Source organism: Stenella coeruleoalba, assembly GCF_951394435.1.
Source record: "Stenella coeruleoalba genome assembly, chromosome: X".
In the NCBI taxonomy this organism is placed as follows: Eukaryota; Metazoa; Chordata; class Mammalia; order Artiodactyla; family Delphinidae; genus Stenella; species Stenella coeruleoalba.
In genome coordinates, this window is record NC_137152.1 from 85045313 (window position 1) to 85071020 (window position 25708).

General features: G+C 37.4%; 1 protein-coding gene across 1 annotated transcript in view; it reads left to right on the top strand.

Annotated features, from left to right (window-relative positions):
• IL1RAPL2 (interleukin 1 receptor accessory protein like 2) overlaps nt 1-25708 on the top strand; it is a gene marked incomplete at its 3' end in the record, with an annotated part of 1138357 nt that overhangs the window by 45487 nt on the left and 1067162 nt on the right. The window contains exon 2 of the mRNA XM_079911241.1: nt 25288-25388. Coding sequence (XP_079767367.1) covers nt 25307-25388 — 82 coding nt within the window. The 5' untranslated portion in view covers nt 25288-25306. The remainder of the gene's footprint in view (nt 1-25287; nt 25389-25708) is intronic.

The following is a 25708-nucleotide window of genomic DNA, read 5'->3' on the forward strand; positions in this document are numbered from 1 at the left end:
CCATTTGGAGAAATGTCTATTCAGGTACTTCGGCAATTTTAAAGTTGGATTATTTGTGTTTTATCATTGAGTTGTAAGAGTTCTTTATATATTCTAGGTACAATTCCCTTATCAGATATGTGATTTATAAGTATTTTTTCCCATTCTGTGGGTTGTCTTTTCATTTTCTTGATGGTATTGTTTGTAGCACAAAGTTTTAAATTTTCAGCGGAATTCAAGTTATCTATTTTTTTCTTGTTGCTTGTACTTTTGATGTCATATCTAAGATGTTTTGCCTAAACCAAAGTCACAAAGATTTAGTCCTATATTTTATGCTAAGAATTTTACTGTTTTAGCTCTTATGTTTCGGTCTAGGGCCCATTTTTTTGAGTTCATTTTTGTATATGATGTGAAGTAGGAGATCTAAATTCGTTCTTTTGTGTGTGGCTATTCAGATGCCCCTACACCATATATTGAGAAGACCATTATTTCCTTCACTGAATGATCTTGACACTTTTTTTTTTTTTTTTTGCGGTACGTGGGCCTCTCACTGTCGCGGCCTCCCCCATTGTGGAGCACAGGCTCCAGACGCGCAGGCCCAGCGGCCATGGCCCACGGGCCCAGCCGCTCCGCGGCGTGGGGGATCCTCCCGGACCGGGGCACGAACCCGCGCCCCCTGCACCCGCAGGCCGACTCTCAACCACTGCGCCACCAGGGAAACCCGATCTTGACACTTCTGAAAATCAATTGACCAAAAGTTTATGTTCTGAACTCTCAATTCTGCCACTGATCTGTATGTTACCCTTATGCCAGTACTAAACTATCTTGATTGCTGTAGTTTTGTGGTAAGTCTTAAAATTGGGAAGTATGTCTTCCAACCTTTTTCCTTTTCAACAATGTTTGGGCTATTCTGGGTCTGTTGCATTTTCATATAAATTTTAGAATCAACTTGTCAATTCCTGTAAAAAAAAGGAGCTGGGATCTTGCTAGGAATAGCATTAAATCTGTATGTTGATTTGGGGAATATTTCCTTCTTAACAATATTAAGTCTTCTGATCCATAAACATGGAATGTCTTTCTCTTTAGACATTAAACTTTTTCAGTAATTTTTTTGCAGTTTTCAGAATATGAGTCTTGTCCTTTTTAGGTTAAATTTAGTCCTAAGACTTTTCTTATTCTTGGTGCTCTTTTAAATGGAATTGTTTTCTTAATTCCTATATTAGCTTATTCATTGATAATGTATAGAAACACCTTTGGATTTTGTGTGTCGATCTTGTATCTTGTAACCTTGCTGAACTAGTTAATTCTAGTGGTTTTTAGTTGATAGCTTAGGATTTTTATACACAAAATAATATCATCTGCAAGTAGAGATAGTTTTTGTGTTCCTTCCAATCTAGATACCTTTTATTATTTTTCTTGTCTAATTACCTGTGTATAACTTCCAGTCCATTGTTGAATAAAAGTAGTGAGAGCAGACATCCTTGTCATGTTCTTGATCTTAGGGGGAAAGATTTCAGTATTTTACCATTGCTTATGATGTTACTTCCGGGTTTTTCATGGATGTCCTTTATCATGTTGAGGAATTTCCCTTTTATTCGTAATTTTCTAAGTGTTTTCGTCCTGAAAGGATGTTAGACTTTGTGAAATGCTTTTTCTGCTTCTGTTGAGATAATTATGTGATTAATTTCCTTTATTTTGTTGAGATGGTGTATTGCATGGATTGATTTCTAGATGTTAGACCAAGTTTGTATTCCTGGGCTGAATCCTACTAGGCCATGTATAATATGTGTTATATGTTGCTCAATTCCATTTACTAGTATTTTTTTTTCAGTCTATATTCATAAAAGATACAGGTCTGTTGTTTTCTTTTCATGTAATGTCTCTCTCTGATGTTAGTATCAGGGTAATGCTGACCTAATAGGGTGTGTTGGGAATTATTCCCTCCTCTTTTAATTTTTGAGTTTATACCAATTCTTCTTTAAATGTTTGGTAGAATTCACCAGTAAAGCTATCTGAGCCTGGGCTTTTCTTTCTGAGAAGTGTTTTGATTATTAATTTAATCTCCTTACTTGTTATACGTCTATTCAGACTTTTACTTTTTCTTGGTCAGTTTTAGTAATTTGGTCAGTTTTAGTAACTTGGTCAGTTTAGACAAACTTGGACAGCTTGTCTTTTCTACAAATTTGACCCTTTTATCTAATTTCTTGGCATACAGTTTTTCATAGTATTCCCTCATAATCATTTTTCCTCCTGTAAGGTCAGCAGTGATATCCTCTATTTGGTTTGACTCATTTAAAAAAATATACATTTATTTAAAACGTTGTCTGTTTGAGGGAATCATATCCATTATGATGAATATAGTGTAAACTCTTACTCTATAATCCCACCACCCAAATATAAGGTAAGTATAAAGTACATTTCCTTCCAGGATGTGTGTGTGTGTGTTTCTCTCTCTAACTCGATTGCTCTCTATCTCTACACTTGACATACGCTTTTCATTAATTTTGTAGCCTATTTTCCCACTAATTGCTTGATATCTAATGTCCTTTTTTCCCAGTTTATTGAGATATAGTTGACATATAACATTGTGTAAGTTTAAGGTGTACAATGTGTTGATTTGATACACTTATATATCTCAAGATGATTACCACCATAGCATTAGCTAACACTTCCATCCTGTCACATAATAACCCTTTCTTTTTTTGTGGTGAGAACATTTAAGATCTACTCTCTTAGCAACTTTCAAGTATATAATACAGTATTATTAGTTATAATCACCATGCTGTACATTATATCCTAAGAACTTGTTAATCTTATAACTGGAAATTTGTACCATTTGACCAATATCTCCCAATTTCCCACACCTTCCAGCCCCTGATAGTCACCATTCTATTTTCTGTTTCTCTGAGTTCAGTTTTTATAGATTCCACAAATAAGTTATATCATATAGTATTAGTCTTTCTCTGTCTGACTTACTTCACTTAGCCTAATGCCCTCAAGGTTCATTGAAGTTGTCACAAATGGCAGAATTTCCTTCTTTCTTATGGCTGAATCACATTCCATTGTGTGTGTGTGTGTGTATACTTCCATCCATCCATACACACGCACACAACACATATTCTTTATCTATTCATTTTTAACAGATACTTCAGTTGTTTTCATCCCTTGGCTATGGCGAATAATGCTGCGATAAATATGGGGGTAGAGATATCTCTTCTTGATCCTGTTTTCATTCCCTTTTGTTGCCTCCTTTAAACTTCACATAACAAGAACTTTGTCATATTGTTAAAATCATCTTTAATAATTTTAATAATATGCTTAGTATGTTACTATATGGATATAATATAAATTAATCTCCCTTCTATTTTTGAATTTTAAACTTGCATCTGAAGTTTTGATGTTATAAAACATACTGCAGTCTTTGTGCATAATCTTTTTACAAATATCATTCTGCACTTAGTCTTGTATCTTGGCTTCCCTTAGCATTATGTCAAGAGCATTTCCAATATCATTAAAATTTTGATCACCTAATTGTTAATGACTATATAATCTTCCACCATATGAGTATGCCATAATTTTATTTACCGAATCTCCTATTATTGGACATTTGGATTATTTCCAACTTTGGTAGTATAACTATGGCTGAGATGAACATAATAGTGTATAAATCTTTAGTAACATTTTAGATTATTTTCTTAGATATATGGGTCAAAGGGTTTGAATTTTTGTTTTTGCCTGAAATTTTCCATTAAGGCAGAATCATGTTCTATCACAGAGACATACTGTAATTGATATAACCCTTGCCACATTTTTGGATAGCTTATATTTTTATTACTAGGGATAATGCTAGAATAACTTCTTTGCACATGAGTCTTTGATTGCATTATTGGAGATAGGTAATTTATAAAGGTTATTATATTAATATAATAGCTAATTTGCTCTCCAGAAAATGAATAACAATTTATATTCTCACTGCCAGTATATGAGTGTATTTGTTCTTACATTGAGTATGTTATTTTAAAAACCGTTGTTAATTTGATAGATGCTACCAGTGTTTACCGGCAAAAAGGAGATCAAAAAGTAGAACATCCGTTGGAGGAAGGGGGTTATTTTTTTGAAAGACTTTATAAAAACAATTGGGATGACCCCAGGGTGTAGTTGGGCATTTATAGGAAAGTTTTGGGCTATATTGAAAAAATTATGAGAACACCAGGGGTCTGGAGACAAGATTTCCAAGTTAATAATCATGATTATGATAATAACATTTTTCATTATAAAAAAGTACTGTTTATTTACTGAATTAATCTGTAGGAGACTACATTAAAATGCATATCACCAAGGATCAGTCTTTAACTTTCTCTACTGGTTCATTTTCAGTGACAGTTATGTCTAGTGAACCAGTTGATACCTAGAACCCTAAAGAGGTTAAAACAAGGACGTTTTAAAAGAGGAAAACATCAACAATTATTTCTGCAGAAAAAGTAAAGTAGGGTTAGGTAATTGGAGGGTGTAAGAAGATGCCTGGGTTCATGCTTTGTGGTAGCAGTGGACATGAGTTGTAGGACAGCAGGATAAATATTCCTCAATTCTGAAAACTAGGAGAGAAGAGAAGGAGAAAAGGGATACTTCAACTTTTATTTTGCCTAAGTGTAGCTTCAAAGGCTTATAGCTAGCAGCCAGTGAAGAGAAATTATTAAATCATCAATGCATTGCCTCCATATAAAATGTGATCCCTTCTCTGCCCAAGACGTGTACTTGTGCTGCACTGCTCTCCCCTGTGACCTTGTCCACCTGGCAAACGTATGTTTCTTCCCCAAGTGTCACTTCCTTTGAAAAATCTTTTCTGACTTCCCTGAGCAGTAGTAACAAAAACAGCACCAATAACAATAATTAACATGTACTGATGGCTGATTTTGTGTCTGATAATGGGTTAGGAATTTTACATGTATTATATATAATACAAACAACAACCTTATGAAGTAGGTACTACTGTTACCACTATTCTCAGATTAGTAAATGGAAGGTCGCAGTGTATAGGTAACTCAGCCAAGGTCACAGAACTAGTAAAAAGTAAAACGGGCTCACAAGGCTACACTGTCCTACTTCACAGTGGTCAATAACCCAGATAAGGTATGATATGCACACTTCCATCATTCAAAAAAAATAAACCTCATATAATACAGTGCAGTAAATAATACTTTATCTCTCACTTAATATGACAAATATTACTTTATAATTGTTCATGGGGCACAATGTTTTCATCATCATTTTATAGTTAAAAATATAGGAAACAGAATATGTAGAACATTTATCTAAACCCAGAAGCACAAATTAGACACACTACACTATTAGAGGAAAGTACATTGATATAAATATTTTAACAGCTCCATGTTGTTTTTATTACTTGGCATTTAGAGTTATATACAGTGTCCTTGATACGGAATATTTCAAGGAAGTTAACCCATTTCCCATGTTGTTATGTCTGTGTATCAACAGTCAACTCTTAGTGCTATTCCTGATAGGAAAAACATTTTTTTACAAAATATGGATTGTTTATTCTGCTTCCAATTGGCTGCTTGCTGTAAGGAAAGTTACTTACCTCATTGAATGTCACTTTCCCCATATTGTACACCAAAGTAATGTTAATTTTTTTCCTTAAAATACCATAAAACCTCAGTTGGCTGTGGAAAAAGGAAGGTGTAAGGATTAATGGGATTAGAAAAGTTAGTTGGCATAGTAGTGAGCTGAGAAGGTGCCCTTATAGCTACTACCACTCTATTCTTTTTTTTTTTTTTTTTTTTTTTTTTTTGCGGTACGCGGGCCTCTCACCACCGTGACCTCTCCCGTCCCGGAGCACAGGCTCCGGACGCGCAGGCCCAGCGGCCATGCCCTGCCGCTCCGCGGCACGTGGTATCCTCCCAGACCGGGGCACGAACCCACGTCCCCTGCATCAGCAGACGGACTCCCAACCACTGCGCCACCAGGGAAGCCCCAACCACTCTATTCTTGTTGGAAATCTTTTTACAGTAAGTCATAGAAACAGTGGGAGTACAAGAATATTAGATAAAGTCAAATTTGTTAATGAATAACAAAACAGAGACATTCTAGATGGCGGAGGAGTAAGAAGTGGAGATCACCTTCCTCCCCACAATACATCAGAAATACATCTACATGTGGAACAACTCCTACAGAACACATACTGAACGCTGGAAGAAGACCTCAGACTTCCGCAAAGGCAAGAAACTCCCCACATACCTGGATAGGGCAAAAGAAAAAACAGAGACAAAAGAATAGGGACAGGAACTGCACCTCTGGGAAGGAGCTGTGAAGGAGAAAAACTTTCCACACACTACAAAGGTCCTTCACTGGTGGAGACGGGTGGCGGGGGGGAAGCTTTGGAGCCATGGAGGAGAGCACAGCAACAGGGATGCAGAGGGCAATGCGGAGAGATTCCCGCAGAGCCCGAGAAGCTTGTTGGCTCACCTGCCGGGGTGGTTGGGGGCTGGGAGCTGAGGCTCCTGCTTCGGAGTTCAGATCCCAGGGAGAGGACTGGGGTTGGCTGCGTGAACACAGCCTGAAGGAGGCTAGTGCACCACAGCTAGCTGGGAGGCAGTCCAGGAAAAAGTCTGGAACTGCCTAAGAGGCAAGAGAACATCAATTCAGGGTGCACGAGGAGAGGGGATTCAGAACACCACCTAAACGAGCTCCAGAGACAGGCGCGAGTTGCGGCTATCAGCACAGACACCAGAGATGGGCATGAAACACTAAGGCTGCTGCTACAGCCATCAAGAAGCCTGTGTGCAAGCACAGGTCACTATCCACACCTCCCCTCCCGGGAGCCTGTGCAGACCACGACTGCCAGGGTCCTGTGATCCAGGGACAACTTCCCAAGGAGGACACATGGCACACCTCAGGCTGTTGCAATGTCATGCCAGCCTCTGCCACTGCAGGCTTTCCCCACATTCCGTACCCCTCCCTCACTCTGGCCTGAGTGAGCCGGAGCCCCCTAATCAGCTGCTCCTTTAACCCTGTCCTTTCTGGGCTGGGAACAGACACCCTCAGGCGACCTACACGCAGAGGCAGGGCCAAATCCAAAGTGGAACACCAGGAGCAGTGTGAAAAAGGAAGAGAAAGGAAAATCTCTCCCAGCAGCCTCAGGAGCAGTGGATTAAATCTCCACAATCAACTGGATGTACCGAGCATCTCTGGAATACCTGAAAAAACACTGAATCATCCGAAAAGTTAGGTGGTGGACTTTGGGAGCAACTGTAGACTTGGGGTTTGCTTTCTGCACCTAAGTTTTTCTGGTCTTACATTTATCTTAGTTTAGTATTTAGAGTTTATTATTATTGGTAGATTTGTTTATTGATTTGATTGATCTCTTCCTTATATATATATATTGTTTGTTTTTCCTTTTTCTCTTTTTGTGAGTATGTACGTATATGCCTGTTTGTGAGATTTTATCTGTATAGCTTTGCTTTTACCATGTGTCTTAGGGGTCTGTCTCCGTTTTTTTTTTTTTTTTTTTTTTTTTTTTTTAGTATTGTTTCTAGTGCTTGATATCACTGGTGGGTTTGTTTGTTGATTTGGTTGCTCTCTTCTTTCCTTTATTTTATTACTTTTTAATATTTTATTTTTAAAATTTTTTATTTCAATAACTTTATTTTATTTTACTTTATTTTTTCCTTTCTTTTTTTCCTCCTTTTCTTCTGAGCCATGTGGTTGACAGGGTCTTTGTGCTCTGGCCGGGTATCAAGCCTGTGCCTCTGAGGTAGGAGAGCCGAGTTCAGCACACTGTTCCACCACAGACCTCCCGGCTCCATGTAATATCAAACAGCGAAAGCTTCCCCAGATATCTCCATCTCAATGCTAAGTCCCAGCTCCACTCAACGAAAGGCAAGCTACAGTGCTGGACACCCTATGCCAAACAACTAGCAAGACAGGAACACAAACCAACCAATCATCAGGGAGGCTGCCAAAAATCATAATAAGGTAACAGACACCCCAAAACACACCACCAGGCACGGTCCTGCCCACCAGAAAGACAAAATCCACCAGAGCACAGGCACTAGTCCCCTCCACCAGGAAACCTACACAACACACTGAACAACCCTTAGCCACTGGGGGAAGACAACAAAAAAAACGGGAACAATGAACCTGCAGACTGCGAAAGGGAGACCCCAAACACAGTAAGTTAAGCAAAATGAGAAGACACAGAAACACACAGCAGATGAAGGAGCAAGGTAAAAACACACCACACCAAAAAAATGAAGAGGAAATAGGCAGTCTACCTGAAAAAGAATTCAGAGTAATGATAGTAAAGATGATCCAGAATCTTGGAAATCGAATGGAGGAAATACAAGAGAAGTTTAACAAAGACGTAGAAGGACTAAATATCAAACAAACAATGATGAACAACACAATAAATGAAACTAAAAATTCTCTAGAAGGAATCAGAATAACTGAGGCAGAGAGGAATGGATAAGTGACCTGAAAGATAAAATAGTGGAAATAACTACTGCAGAGCAGAATAAAGTTAAAAGAATGAAAAGAATTGAGGACAGTCTCAGAGGCATCTGGGACAACATTAAACACAGCAACATTCAAATCATAGGGGTCTCAGAAGAAGAAGAGAGAAAGAAAGGGACTGAGAAAATATTTGAAGAGATTAGAGTTGAAAAATTCCCTAATATGGGAAAGGAAATAGTCAACCAAGTCCAGGAAACACAGAGAGTCCCATACAGGATAAATCTAAGGAGAAACATGACAAGACACATATTAATCAAATTATCAAAAATTAAGTACAAAGAAAACATATTAAAAGCAGCAAGGGAAAAGCAACAAATAACACACAAGGGAATTCCCATAAGGTTAACAGCTGATCTTTCAGCAGAAACTCTACAAGCCAGAAGGGAGTTGCAGGATATATTTAAAGTGATGAAAGGGAAAAACCTACAACCAAGATTGCTCTAACCAGCAAGGATTTCATTCTGATTTGACAGAGAAATTAAAACTTTAAAAACAATCAAAAATCAAGAGAATTCAGCACCACCAAACCAGCTTTACAACAAATGCCAAAGGAACTTCTCTAGGCAGGAAACACAAGAGAAGGAAAAGACCTACAATAACAAACCCAAGACCATTAGGAAAATGGTAATAGGAACATACATATTGATAACTACCTTAAATGTAAATGGATTAAATGCTCCAACCAAAAGACAAGGGCAGGCTGAATGGATACAAAACCAAGACCCATATATATGCTGTCTTCAAGAGACCCACTTCAGACCTAGAGACACATACAGACTGAAAGTGAGGGGATGGAATAAGATATTCCATGCAAATGGAAATCAAAAGAAAGCTGGAGTAGCATTTCTCATATCAGACAAAATAGGCTTTAAAATATAGACTATTACAAGAGACAAAGAAGGACACTACATAATGATCAAGGGATTGATCCAAGAAGAAGATATAACAATTGTAAATATTTATGCACCCAACATAGGAGCACCTCAATACATAAGGCAAATGCTAACAGCCATAAATGGGGAAATCACCAGTAATACAGTCATACTAGGGGACTTTAACACCTCACTTTCACCAATGGACAGATCACCAAAATGTAAATAAATAAGGAAAACTTTAAATGATACATTAAACAAGATGGACTTAATTGATATTTATAGGACTTTCCATCCAAAAACAAGTGATTATACTTTCTTCTCAAGTGCTCATGGAACACTCTTCAGGATAGATCATACCTTGGGTCACATATCAAGCCTTGGTGAATTTAAGAAAATTGAAATTTTATCAAGTATCTTTTCTGAGCACAATGTTATGAGACTAGATATCAATTACAGGAAGAAGTCTGTAAAAAATATAAATACATGGAGGCTAAACAATACAATACTAAATAAGCAGGAGATCACTGATGAAATCAAAAAATACCTAGAAAGAAATGACAATGAAAACACGACAACCCAAAACCTATGGCATGAAGCAAAAGCAGTTCTAAGAGGGAAGTTTATAACAATACAATTCTACGTCAAGAAAGAAGAAACATCTCCAATAAACAACCTAATCTTACATCTAAAGCAATTAGAGAAAGAGAAAGAAGAGCAAAAACCCCAAAGTTAGCAAAAGGAAAGACATCATAAAGATCAGATTAGAAATAAATGAAAAAGAAATGAAGGAAACAGTAGCAAAGATCAATAAAACGAAAAGTTGGTTCTTTTTTTTTTTTTTTTTTTTTTTTTTGCTGTACATGGGCCTCTCAGTGCTGTGGCCTCTCCCGTTGCCCGTTGCAGAGCACAGGCTCCGGACGTGCAGGCTCAGCGGCCATGGCTCACGGGCCCAGCAGCTCCGCGGCATGTGGGATCCTCCCGGACCAGGGCACGAACCCATGTCCCCTGCACCGGCAGGCGGACTCTCAACCACTGCGCCACCAGGGAAGCCCTAAAAGCTGGTTCTTTGAGAAGATAAACAAAACTGATAAACCATTAGCCAGACTCATCTAGAAAAAAAGGGATAAGACTCAAATCAATAGAATTAGAAATGAAAAAGGAGAAGTAACAAGTGACACAGCAGAAATACAAAGGATCATGAGAGATTACTACAAGCAGCTGTATGCCAATAAAATGGACAACCTGGAAGAAATGGACAAATTCTTAGAAATGCACAACATTCTGAGTCTGAACCAGGAGGAAATAGAAAATATAAGCTGACCAGTCACACGCACTGAAATTGAGACTGTGATTAAAAATCTTCCAACAAACGAAGTCTGGGACCAGATGTTTTCACAGGTGAATTCTCTCAAACATTTAGAGAAGAGCTAATACCTATACTTCTTAAACTCTTCCAAAATATAGCAGACGGAGAAACACTCTCAAACTCATTGTATGAGACCACAATCACCCTTATACCAAAACCAGACAAAGATGTCTCAAAGAAAGAAAACTACAGGCGAATATCACTGATGAACATAGATGCAAAATTCCTCAACAAAATACTAGCACACAGAATCCAACAGCACATTAAAAGGATCATACACCATGATCAAGTGGAGTTTATCCCAGGAATGCAAGGATTCTTCAGTATACGGAAATGAATCAATGTGATAAACCATATTAACAAATTGAAGGAGAAAAAACATATGATCATCTTAATAGATGCAGAAAAAGCTTTTGACAAAATTCAACAACCATTTATGGTAAAACTTCCCCAGAAGGTGGGCACAGAGGGAACCTACTTCAACATAATAAAGGACGTATACAACAAACCCACAGCCAACATCTTTCTCAACAGTGAAAAATGAAAGCATTTCCTCTAAGATCAGGAACAAGACAAGGATGTCCACTGTTGTCACTATTATTCAACATAGTTCTGGAAGTCGTAGCCACGAAAATCAGAGAAGAAATAAAAGGAATACAATTTGGAAAAGAAGAAGTAAAACTGTCACTGTTTGCAGATGACATGATACTATAGATAGATAATCCTAAAGAAGCCACCAGAAAACTACTAGAGCTAATCAATGAGTTTGGTAAAGTTGCAGGTTACACAATTAATGCACAGAAATCTCTTGCATTCCTACACACTAATGATGAAAAATCTGAAAGAGAAATTAAGGATACACTCCCATTTACCACTGCAACAAAAAGAAGAAAATACCTAGGAATAAAGCGACCTAGGGAGACAGAATACCTGTATGCAGAAAACTATAAGAGACTGATGAAAGAAATTTAAGATGATACAAAAAGATGGCAAGATGCACCATGTTCGTGGACTGGAAGAATGAACATTCTGAAAATGACTATACTACCCAAAGCAATCTACAGATTCAGTGCAATCCCTATCAAACTACCACTGGCATTTTTCACAGAACTAGAACAAAAAATTTCACAATTTGTATGGAAACACAAAAGACCACGAATAGCCAAAGCAATCTTGAGAAAGAAAAACGGAGCTAGAGGAATCAGACTCCCGGAGTTCAGACTGTATTACAAAGCTACAGTACTCAAGACAGTATGGTACTGGCACAAAAACAGAAATATAAATCAGTGCAACAGGATAGAAAACCCAGAGATAAACCTATACACATATGTTCACCTTATTTTTGAAAAAGGAGGAAAGAATTTACAATGGAGAAAATACAGCCTCTTCAGTAAGTGGTGCTGGGAAAACTGGACAGCTACATGTAAAAGAATGAAATGAGAACATTCCCTAATACCATAGACAAAAATAAACTCAGAATGGAATAAAGACTGAAATGTAAGGCCAGATACTATCAAACTCTTAGAGGAAAACATAGACAGAACACTCTGACATAAATCACAGCAAGATCCTTTTTGATCCACCTCCTAGAGAAATGGAAGTAAAAACAAAAATAAACAAATGGGACCTAATGAAACTTAAAAGCTTTTGCACAGTAAGGAAAACATAAGACAAAAAGACAACCCTCAGAATGGGAGAAAATATTTTCAAATGAAGCAACTGACAAAGGATTTATCTCCAAATTTACAAGCAGCACATGCAGCCCAATATCAAAGAAACAAACACCCAATCCAAAAATGGGCAGAAGTCCTAAATAGACATTTCTCCAAAGTAGATATACAGATTGCCAGCAAACACATGAAAGGATGCTCAACATCACTAATCATTAGAGAAATGCAAATCAAAATTACAGTGAGGCATCACCTCACACCAGTCAGAATGGCCATCATCAAAAAATCTACAAACAGTAGATACTGGAGAGGGTGTGGACAAAGGGAACTCTCTTGCACTGTTGGTGGTAGGGTAAATTGTTGCAGCCAGTGTGGAGAACAGTATGGAGGTTCCTTAAAAACTAAAAATAGAAATGACACAGCAACACTACCAAATGACACAGCAATCCTACTACTGGACATATACCCTGAGAAAACCATAATTCAAAAAGAGTCATGTACCAAAATATTCATTGCAGCTCTATTTACAATAGCCCGGAGATGGAAACAACCTAAGTGTCCATCTACAGATGAATGGATAAAGAAGATGTGGCATATATATACAATGGAATATTGCTCAACCATAAAAAGAAACGAAATTGAGTTATTTGTAGTGAGGTGGATGGACCTAGAGTCTGACATACAGAGTGAAGTAAGTCAGAAAGAGAAAAACAAATACCGTATGCTAACACATATATATGGAATCTAAGAAAAAAAAATGTCATGAAGAACCTATGGGTAAGACAGGAATAAAGACACAGACCTACTAGAGAATGGAATTAAGGATATGGGGAGGGGGAAGGGTAAGCTGTGACAAAGCGAGAGAGTGGTATGGACATATATATACACTACCAAATGTAAAATAGCTAGCTAGTGGGAAGCAGCTGAATAGCACAGGGAGATCAGGTCGGTGCTTTGTGACCACCTAGAGGGGTGGGATAGGGAGGATGGGAGGGAGACTCAAGAGGTAGGAGATATGGGGATATATTTATATGTATAGTTGATTCAGTTTGTTATAAAGCACAAGGTAACACCCCATTGTAATGGAATTTTACTCCAATAAAAATGTTAAAAAAAAAAAGACATACTCCATTGTCATAAAAATACAAGTCAAGATAAAGGTGAATCTAAAGAAAACTTTAAAAAGGAGACAAGTACTTAGAAGACCAAATCAGAACAATCAAAAAAAATTAAAACAGTGTAAAGAATGATTATAATATTAAATTTATTTGTGTGATTGAATAAATAAACATTAAATTAAAAAAATCCGAACCTTCTTCTATAAATTTCTGTACATGCACATACATATATATAGATTTTTCCATTATGTATGGGATCATGTTTGTTTTTCGTATATCTTACAGATCTACCCATATCTATGCATAGCTGTACACCTCAGTGTCTTTAACAGCTGTATAGTATTTCATAGTATGGATATAGTATACTTTATTTAACCATTCCTCTATGGAAAGGTGTTAATTCCCAGATTTTGAACATTACAACATGTCCTGCATTGACTATCCTCGTACATGTATGTATTTCTGTGCATATGTAGTTGGATTTCTGTAGTATGGAGTCCTGGAAAAGGAATTCCTGAACACTTGAAACTTTTTCAAGTACTGTCAGTTTGCCTTCCAAAATGCTATACCAATTTATAATCTCATAAACAGTGTATAAATGTGTACATTACATTTTGAGAAGAATTTGACCCCCTTTTTAAACATCTTTATTGGAGTATAATTGCTTTACAATTGTGTGTTAGTTTCTGCTTTATAACAAATTGAATCAGTTATATATTACTTACATCCCCATATCTCTTCCATCTTATGTCTACCTCCCTCTTACCCTCCCTGTCCCATCCCTCTAGGTGGTCACAAAGCACCGAGCTGATCTCCCTGTGCTATGCGGCTGCTTCCCACTAGCTATTTATTTCACATTTGGTAGTGTATATATGTCCATGGCACTCTCTCACTTTGTCCCAGCTTACATTTCCTCCTCCCTGTGTCCTCAAGTCCATTCTCTAGTAGGTCTGTGCCTTTATTCCCATCTTACCCCTAGGTTCTTTCTGACCTTTCTTTTTCTTTTTAGATTCTATATATATGTGTTAGCACATGGCATTTATTTTTCTTTTTCTGACTTAGTTCACTCGGTATGACAGACTCTAAGTCCCTCCATCACACTAAAATAACTTAAATTCATTTCTTTTTATGGCTGAGTAATATTCCATTGTATATATGTGCCCAATCTTCTTTATCTATTCATCTGTTGATGAACACTTAGGTTGTTTCCATGTCTTGGCTACTGTAAATAGAACTGAAATGAACATTGCGGTACACGACTCTTTGAATTATGGTTTTCTTAGGGTAAAAAAATGCCCAGTAGTGGGATTCCTGGGTCATATGGTAGTTCTATCTTTAGCTTTTTAAGGAACCTGCATACTGTTCTCCATAGCGGCTGTATCAATTTACATTCCCACCAACTGTGCAAGAGGGTTCCCTTTTCTCCACACCCTCCCCGGCATTTATTGTTTGTAGATTTTTTGATGATGGCCATTCTGACAAGTGTGAGGTGATATTCATTGCAGTTTTGATTTGCATTTCTCTGATGATTAGTGATGTTGAGCATCTGTTCATGTGTTTGTTGACAGTCTGTATATTTCTTTGGAGAAATGTCTATTTAGGTCTTCAGCCCATTTTGGGGTTGGGTGTTTGTTTTTTTGATATTGAGCTGCATGTGCTGCTTGTAAATTTTGGAGATAAATCCTTTGTCCGTTACTTCATTTGCAAATATTTTCTCCCATTCAGAGGGTTGTCTTTTCGTCTTGTTTATGGTTTCCTTTGCTGTGTAAAAGCTTTTAAGTTTCATTAGGTCCCATTTGTTTATTTTTGTTTTTATTTCTATTTCTCTAGGAGGTGGGTCAAAAAGGATCTTGCTGTGATTTATCTCAGAGTGTTCTGCCTATGTTTTCCTCTAAGAGTTTGATAGTGTCTGGCCTTACATTTAGGTGTTTAATCTATTATGAGTTTATTTTTGTGTATGGTGTTAGGGAGTCTTCTCATTTCATTCTTTTACATGTTGCTGTCCAGTTTTACCAGCAACACTTATTGAGGGGCTGTCTTTTCTCCATTGTATATTCTTCCCGCCTTTATCAAAGATAAGGTTACCATATGTGCATGGGTTTATCTCTGGGCTTTCTATCCTGTTCCATTGATCTATATTTCTGTTTTTGTGCCACTGCCATACTGTCTTGATTACTATAGCTTTGTAGTATAGACTGAAGCCAGGGAGCCTGCTTCCTCCAGCTCCGTTTTTCTTTCCCAAGATTGCTTTGCCTATTCGTGGTCTTTTGTGTTTCCATACAAATTGTGAAATTTTTTCTTCATGTTCTGTGAAAACTGCCAGTGGTAGTTTGATAGGGATTGCATTGAATCTGTGGATTACTTGGCCTAGTAAAGTCATTTTCACAATGTTGATTCTTCCAATCCAAGGACGTGGTGTATCTCTCCATCTGTTTGTAACATCTTAATTTCTTTCATCAGTGTCTTAAAGTTTTTTGCATACAGGTCTTTTGTCTCCTTAGGTAGGTTTATTCCTAGGTATTTTATTTTTGTTGCAATGGGAAATGGGAGTGTGTTCTTAACTTCACTTGCAGATTTTTCACCATTAGTGTATAGGAATGCCAGAGATTTCTGTGCATTAATTTTGTATCCTGCTACTTTACCAAATTCATTGATTAGCTGTACACTTTTCTGATAGCATCTTTAGGATTCTCTATGTATAGTATCATGTCATCTGCAAACAGTGACAGCTTTACTTGTTCTTTTCCAATTTGGATTCCTTTTATGTCTTTTCCTTTGATTGCTGTGGCTAAAACTTCGAAAACTATGTTGAATAATAGTGGTGAGAGTGGGCAACGTTTTCTTGTTCCTGATCTTAGTGGAAATGTTTTCAGTTTTTCACTGTTGAAGATGATGTTGGCTGTGGGTTTGTCATATATGGCCTTTATTATGTTGAGGTAAGTTCCCTCTGTGCCTACTTTCTGGAGGGTTTTTATCATAAATCGGTGTTGAATTTTGTCAAAAGATTTCTCTGCATCTATTGAGGTGATCATATGGTTTTTCTCCTTCAGTTTATTCATATCATGTATCATGTTGGTTGATGTGTGTATATTGAAGAATCCTTGCACTCCTGGGATAATCCACAGGTGATCATGGTGTATGATCCTTTTAATATGCTGTTGGATTCTGTTTGCTAGTATTTTGTTGAAGAATTTTGCATCTATGTTCATCAGTGATATTCGCCTGTAGTTTTCTTTCTTTGTGACATCTTTGTCTGGTTTTGGTATCAGGGTGATGGTGGCCTTGTAGAATTAGTTTGGGAGTGTTCCTCTCTCTGCTATAATTTGGAAGAGTTTGAGAAGGATAGGTGTTAGCTCTTCTCTAAATGTTTGATAGAATTTGCCTGTGAAGCCATCTGATCCTGGGCTTTTGTTTGTTGGAAGATTTTTAATCACAGTTTCAATTTCAGTGTGTGTGATTGGTCTCTACCTATTTTCTATTTTTTCCTGGTTCAGTCTCAAAAGGTTGTGCATTTCTGAGAATTTGTGCATTTCTTCCAGGTTATCCATTTTATTGGCATATAGTTGCTTGCAGTAATCTCTCATGATCCTTTTTATTTCTCCATGGTCAGTTGTTACTTCTCCTTTTTCATTTCTAATTCTACTGATTTTAGTCTTCTACCTTTTTTTTGATAAGTCTGGCTATAATGGTTTATCAATTTTGTTTATCTTCTCAAAGAACCAGCTTTTAGTTTTATTGATCTTGGCTATTGTTTCCTTCATTTCGTTTTCATTTATTTCTGATTTGATATTTATGATTTTCTTTCCTTCTGCTAACTTTGGGTTTTCTTATTCTTCTTTCTCTAATTGCTTTATGTGTAAGTTTAGGTTTTTATTTGAGATGTTTGTTGTTTCTTAAAGTAGGATTGTATTGCTATAAACTTTCCTCTTAGAACTGCTTTTGCTGCATCCCATAGGTTTTGGGTCATCGTGTTTTCATTTTCATTTGTTTCTATGTATTTTTTGATTTCCTCTTTGATTTTTTAAGTGTTCTATTGGTTACTTAGTAGTGTATTTTTTAGCCTCCATGTGTTTGTATTTTTTTACAGATTTTTTCCTGTAATTGATATCTAGTCTCATAGCATTGTTGTCTGAAAAGATACTTGATATACTTTCAGTTTTCTTAAATTTACCAAGGCTTGATTTGTGACCCAATATATGATCTATTCTGGAGAATGTTCCATGAGCACTTGAGAAGAAAGTGTATTCTCTTGTTTTTGGATGGAATGTCCTATAAATATCAATTAAGTCCATATTGTTTAATGTATCATTTAAAGCTTGTGTTTCCTTATTTATTTTCATTTTGGATGATCTGTCCATTGGTGAAAGTGGGGTGTTAATGTCCCCTAGTATGATTGTGTTACTGTCGAGTTCCCCTTTTATGGCTGTTATTATTTGCCTTATGGTTTGAGGTGCTCCTATGTTGGGTGCATAAATATTTACAATTGTTATATCTCCTTCTTGGATTGATCCCTTGATCATTATGTAGTGTCCTTCTTTGTCTCTTCTAATAGTCTTTGTTTTAAAGTCTATTTTTTCTGATATGAGAAGTGCCACTCTAGCTTTCTTTTGATTTCCATTTGCATGGAATATCTTTTTCCATCCCCTTTCAGTCTGTATGTGTCCCTACGTCTCAAGTGGGTCTCTTGTAGACAGCATATATACAGGTCTTGGACAAACACATTTTTATTGTAGGACGAAAAATTTGAATGATGAGGGATATAGAAAACTCCTAGCAGTGAATTATGACTGAAGACTTTTTCTCTAAACAGCTTATAAAAATTTATACCCACTATTTTAAGTTTGGTGATTGGACTAACCCTGGGAAAGATTTATCCCTTTTGTATGTGACACTTCTGGTTATACCTTTTTTTTTTTTTTTTGCGATATGCAGGCCTTTCACTGTTGTGGCCTCTCCCATTGTGGAGCACAGGCTGCGGAGCACAGGCTCCGATGCGCAGGCTCAATGGCCATGGTTCACGGGCCCAGCCGCTCCACGGCATGTGGGATTGTCCCGAACCAGGGCACGAACCTGTGTCCCCTGCATCGGCAGTCAGACTCTCAACCACTGCGCCACCAGGGAAGCCCCTTCTGGTTATATCTTAATGGTCAGAACTCACCTGTCCAGTTGCAAGGAAGACTGGGAAATGAAGACTCCATTTTTTGGGACTACATGCTGAGCCAAAACCTGTGGGCTCTATAATTACTACAGGAAAAACAGTAGTTTGAGAGATAGTCAGTTTTTGTCATGCTCCTGGAACTCTAGAGTTGCTCATAACCATTTTTTCCCTCTGTGTTTGCATCTCTTTTAACCCTTTTGGTCTCTTCTATCTCTCAGAAATTTCTCCCCCATAATTCCTCTTACCTTTTGTTTCCCCTTATTTTTTGATATGTCAGCTTTCTGTTTCTCCATTTCTGTCTTATGCTCAGCCTCTGCTTCTCTATATGTTGTATCTATCTCTCCTTTTCTCCTCTGTGTGTATTTTTTATCTTTCCATCTGTTTCCTATCCATCTGTCTCTCTATCTTTAGCTGTCTGTGTCTTCCTACTTGTGTATTTCTGGCTTTCTTCCTTTCAGTATCCATGTCTCTTTCTACCTCCATTTATAAGTATTAAAGCTAATAATAGAATGGGCTGCCACTTCATATAGTTGTTTTCGTGAAATAGGAAGTAGCTGAGGACATGGTAGATACAGGGATAGGTTATCAAATGATTTCTTCATTGGTTGATGGTTGGACTACATAACTATTGAAATCTTCCAAATTTGAGTCAAATTGAGAACCAACTTTTTCTCCTGAGTAAGTAGAATCTCATTAACATTATTGCATCTTTGTTTCCTGATTGTAGATCTAATAAGACCTCAGGGTCATCTCTATATAAATACCATACTTCATTGAGGATGACTGTGGAAGTAGAAAATATGAGATTGAGATGAATGTGTGTTAACTACAGAACTGTCTTTGAAAGTTAATTATCTTTATAAATAATACATCTGTGATATATATGTGAGCTGTGTGTCTGTGTGTTTGTAACTTCCAGTTTTTTGGAGGTTACGTATATATGATTGGCTGATCCAAATGATTGGAAGACATCGTAAGTAACAAAATTGTCTCTGATGGCAAGAATGTATTAAGAAATGATATAATTGCATATTCTCTGCAGCCTAACTGATATATCTAGTTGAATCTTTCAACTGTGTCAGAATATATTCATAAGTTAAACTTGTTTGGGCTTCTAGAGTCAAGAGTATGCCATACAGATGCTTTAAAAAAATTAACATGAACCAGGAACCTGACATGCCTGGTACTTTAAGGGAGGTAGAAAGTAAATTGGAGAAGGTAATTTATAAACTATACTTGAAAACCATTCGAGCATAACATTATTATTACAATTATCTGTTGAAAGATTTAGTTCAATTACATTTTTTAAAACTCTCTTGTCAAGATGGCCCTACTCATATTAAGATTTGGTACTCAAAGGAGAGGAATACTAATGCCTTCATTAGCAATTGTGTCAGTGTCTTCAGTCTTTAGAATTCCTCATGTGGCCTTTTGGGATTTTTACATACTACCCTTAGGGAATCAGTAAACACAAAGCCCTCAGGGGGATGTGAACTTTAGGCATAAGGACCACTGCATATTTATAGCCACGGTAAGGGGAAGACCCTTTTTATGGGGGAAAAAGTAATTTAGAAATAATTGAATAGCAGCATAATTGCCATCGTTTAAAATATTATACATGCTTCTGTACACTTTCTTCACACAACAGTGAGTTGGTTGTAAAATCACAAAGAGGGAAAAGTTATAATGTAATAAACCTAAATTTCAGTGTAAGATTTCCAGGGGTTAACCTGAGCTGCTTCTGACACTTTTAGTGTTTAAACAGATGTGTGGAAACGTATGTTGGGAGCCCAGTGGTCACATTCCTTGATCAGTGATGGTATTTCAGGTGGATTGCTGTTGCAGATGAGCATTGCTAGGAGATTGATTGCACTGGCCTTTCTTTTTGACTGTTTGAATTGGCAGTTTGGCAGATTTTCCCTTTCAGTGGCAAATCTGAATCACCTACTGAACATGCTACCAAACACGCTTCTTACTCTATATTCCCTTACCACCTAACATATACAGATTGTTCTCTACTGTCTTGCACTTGACTAAGCACTCCAGTGTGCATGCATACTAGATGGCAAGAAGTGATGTTTTATAATCTTAGACATGGTTTATGACTCCCATAGCATCTAACTTCTAGGGCAAATATAGTTTAGTAGTGGTTAAGAGTTTGGGTTTTGTAGTCACACAGAGCTAAAATGAAATCCTTTCTTCCTTAATTTACTATTGTTGTGGCCTTGGATAAGCCATAAGTATCAGTTTTCTGAAAAGAAAATGGGGATAATAATAGCTCACATGGTCATTAATAGGATAAAATACAATATCACAGTCCACTGCATTATCTGGCACACAAAAAATGCTCAATAAGTTATAATTATTATCATAAAATATAATAGTTATTCACCAGAGTTTGCTGAATTAATGAACTCTCCTGTGGAAATAGGATTGGCAAATATACAGATTAAAAAACTCAATACATCCAGTTTTTCTATTCCCCACTGATTTTTTTTAATAATTAACATTTTATAAGAAATTCAACATAGGATTGGTTTACCTCCTGGGTACATGTAATTTTTTTAATATCTTTATTGGAGTATAATTGCTTTACAGTGGTGTCTTAGTTTCTGCTTTATAACAAAGTGAATCAATTATACATATACATATGTTCCCATATCTCTTCCCTCTTGCATCTCCCACCCTCCCTATCCCACCCCTCCAGGCAGTCACAAAGCACCGAGCTGATCTCCCTGTGCTGTGCGGCTGCTTCCCACTAGCTATCTACCTTACGTTTGGTAGTGTATATAAGAAAAAAAAATGTCATGAAGAACCTAGGGGTAAGACAGGAATAAAGACACAGACCTACTAGAGAATGGACTTGAGGATATGGGGAGGGGGAAGGGTAAGCTGTGACAAAGCGAGAGAGAGCCATGGCCATATATACACTACCCACTGATTTTAATTGAAAAGAAGGGGAGTATATGAAATAGTTCTGTGGTTAACGTATTCAATTCCCATGATGATTTCACTAGTCAAAGTCAAGCATTAAACATTTTATTTCACAAAGAATAGGAAGGAGTTGACTAAGGAAGTAGAAATATTTTTTTGTCAGCTGTTTTCTACCCTTAATATCTCTGAATAACAGGTATGAAATACAGTTCTCGCTTTGGGTGAAAATTATAACTACTGGGTAAAGTAACATTTTAAAAAGTCCTTTTCAAATAATCTTTAATTTTGTCACCATTTACAAAATATTAGAATCCTTAAAATGATATTCTAGGCAAATTATAGTCCTTACAAACTGTCAACTTTTAGATAGAAATAGTGAAGGTACAATCATGAGTAAGATGGGTTGAGGGTAGCGAGACCCTGGAAGTCTCCTAATAGCTAAGCAGCAAGGTTGAGTTGGTAACTGAGCGAATACATCAGGAAGAGCTAAATCAGAGATGAGCCAGTGTTCTTATCAAAGTCACTGGGGGTGATATAAGTTCTAAAAAGGGAGACAAGACAGGAGAGCTAGAATGTGCCTGTGGTTCAGGAAAAATTTGAAGTATAAGCCTTCTTTTGAAAGTTCAGAGGCTACATAATCTTTTGAGCTGGAAATTGGACAGATAGTCAATATAAAACAAAGAAATTTGTGGAGTTTATAATGGTATTTTCAGAGTCTTGGTTTGGGATCTCCCAAAAGCAGACTCAAACACAAGGATTTGGATGTAAGTAGTTTATTTGGGAGGTGATCCCAGCAAGTACTGCAAGGGAATGGCAAAGTCAGACTAGAAGGGACGAAAAGCCAATAGAGTGTGCTAATGAGCAGTTTGCCATTCAGTCCTACTGGAACATTCCAAGGGGTGAGGAAGCTGGGGTATTTATTCACCAACTCCCATATCATTGAATGAGAATCACTCATGGTGTGTTAACAACCTGGAACTTCCAGTCAGCCTCCTATGCTATTCAAGCTGCTTTTTCAGATAGAGAAGCACCTCTGGCAAACAAACACAGGAAGACTTCTGTGCAGATGACTTTTGGGAGGCCCAAGAGGATATGGATAGGGTACCAACAGAGTCTGCTACAGCAGGAGATGGGGCCCATCTCAGATTTGGATAATCATATATTAGATAAGAGAGATTCTATTTCAAATAAATGGGTAACTTGGGAAGAAAACCACTGAAAGCTGCAATTTATTTGTTACTTGAACCATTGATATGTTGTTATCTACATTGATATTCCCCTTTCATTCATTAAAATATTTACTGATAACCTATTATATGTCAAGCTCTATGATAGATGCTGAGAATACAACAGCTAATGACTAAGTGACTGCCCTCATGAAGCTTACATGTTAGTAGTCAAGGAGTGGTTAAAAACAACCAAGCTAATAAATATAACTGATTTATTAAGTGTTTCAACTCATTGAAGTATAAACATGGTATGGTACTATTTTTCCTAATTGCTACTTCATGTGCTCTACTGTACTTCCTTTTTCCACTAGGAGTCAGGGACAGTGATAAACATTTCAGTTTGATTCTATCATTTTTCAGATGTTTTCTGAGTTTTGTTCTGATTTTAAAGACTTCGTCTTAGTCTAAGATCCTATCTGATTCAAATATTGTATCTTCCTTTTTTTTTTTTTTTTTCAAACAGAGGAGACATGTGGCTCTCATGGATAGGAATTTGGAGGGTGTGTGGTAGGTTTTCACACATTTTCCCTTCTTCCTCGTCTTTCCTCCGTACCTTCTCCTTTGGTGTTGCATTGGGATAGGTGTGACTGGAGAAGAGGGAGAGGAAAATGAAATGCTTGTGATTGACGGTGTCTTCTCCTTGGTTGGTCATAACTTCTCATTTAGCTGTCTGTATGTGCTGTATAAACAGGTAGTAGTTACAGCAGGCCTGATGATGAGATTCTCCTCCAGGCATCTCCTCTGGACATTGGAAGTCCCTGGAAAGATTTGATTACATCTTCCCTCAGTTTTAGCAGGTAGCATCATACCACTTTCCTCTCAGGTGCACTCATTTTGCCCCATGTTGCAAAGCCTATGACAAGAATCATCTGTTTACCCAATCCGAGATGGATCGTTGGTAATATGCCAAATCTAACTTCCATGCTTCTTGGGACTCGGAAATTTGGTGTATGTTGGGGATGGATAGGGATTAGTCCTGGCCCCCTGGTCATCTGGAAACCTCCAGCATACCATCTCTCCCCAGGGTTCTTTATTTCCTGTTTCAGTGGTAAAAGGGAAGTCCAGCATGACAACTGGGAAAGCAAAGCCTGTCTTTGTTATCAAAAGACCTCCTCTTCCTTCCCAGACCTCTGTTTATTGATGGAGTTGGTGGGGGGGGCAGTATGATAAGGAACTAGCTGCACTGAATAGTTGAACTGGTGGCCTCACCCAAACATGAATTTTTCTGAATTTAGGATATCAGGTGGATCTTTTGGTCAATTCTGGGAAAAGAGGATCCCACCCAACACTTGATATCATCCTATTACTCTTACATTCTGGGTAAGGTTCTGCACATTTAGATACAAACCAATTATTCAGAAGACAAATCATTATATGGAATTCTGGCTCTTTAAATGTTATCCAGAGCTTGTTTTTGTCTTTCCATTCAGGTTTGCTTCCATCCATTATTTCAGGGATCTCTGTGGTTTCACCCTCATGGTCCCCTTTGCTATTTTTCTATCTTGGGTTTATGATGTACCCAGCGTACCTCTGTGGTGCTTATATTCTGACTTGTAAAGGATTCTAAATGAGCCCTCATATAGGAACCGATTTACTGAAAAGTCTTAACTCAATGGAATAAACACTTAAAAACGTTTTTGTTTTTTCCCCAAATGCCTACCGATGATCGTGCTTTAGTCAATTCTGTTCCCTTTTGGGGGGTTCTTAACAATATCTCAGTTCAGTTCCATACTTTTCTCAGTTATTTTTCATTTCAGAACAGTTTCATTCCAATTATTTAAGGTTCGGTGCTGCTGATTTTAAAACATCAATGTCAAAGTTGAGTAAAAACTCTTCCTGTCACATAAATACAATAACTGTAAGTGCTGATCAGTCTTATGAATAAAACAAGCAAAGAAGTGAGCTAATGAATGACAGAGTGAGACTTTAAGATTGGGTAGTCAGGAAAGGCCTTTTTGTGGGACTGAAACCTATAGGATGTTAATGAATGTGAGTGAAGAGTGGGGAGGAGTATTCCAGCAGGAAGACCTAATGCAAAGGCCATGAGGAGGAAATGACTAAGGCATGTTCCAGGGACAAATACAATGTCCATAGTGGATGGAGCATAGCCAACGAGGAGGAAAGTGCTGTGGAATAAGATCAAAGAGGCAGCAGAGGCCCTACCTGCAGACCCATGAAAGTCTAATGGAGGGGGTTCAGATTTTACTCTAAATCCAGTGGGAAACCATTGAAAGTTCTGAGCAGGGAACTTTGACATGATGCTCTTGTGAACTTTCATATTTTCTTCCATTTGCATAAAAATAAAGCCAGAAATCACCAAAATGTCATTGTTTCTGTAATGTGTCTTCAAGGTATGTGAAATTATAGCTGCTGCTTTGTTGAGGCCAAGATCTGTGATTCAAACTTCATATCCTTTTTTGACTTTTCAGCTGCCAAGGAAAGTGAACAATGAAGCCACCATTTCTTTTGGCCCTTGTGGTGTGTTCTGTAGTCAGCACAAATTTGAAGATGGTGTCAAAGAGAAATTCTGGTAAGTTGCTGGCAACTTCTCATGATTTGGTCAAAAATATATGCTTTTTGTGAGCATTTAGAGAGCATCTGTATCTTTAACTACAAATACCTTTAAACAGAAGCACTTGTAATCCAGCTATGTTGGAAAGTAGCCAAAGTAAAAATGAGATTTTAGCCTACCCCTGACAAAATTCTGGGAAACCAGTGGAATTTTGTTCAACTTCAGTGGCAGTATACTCTCAGTGGACAATAAAATGTTAAGGGCCTTCTTAGGGTTGGTTACATTTGCTAGTGCATATACACCTGGGAGCAAACATTTGCAAATGAGAAGACAGGAAA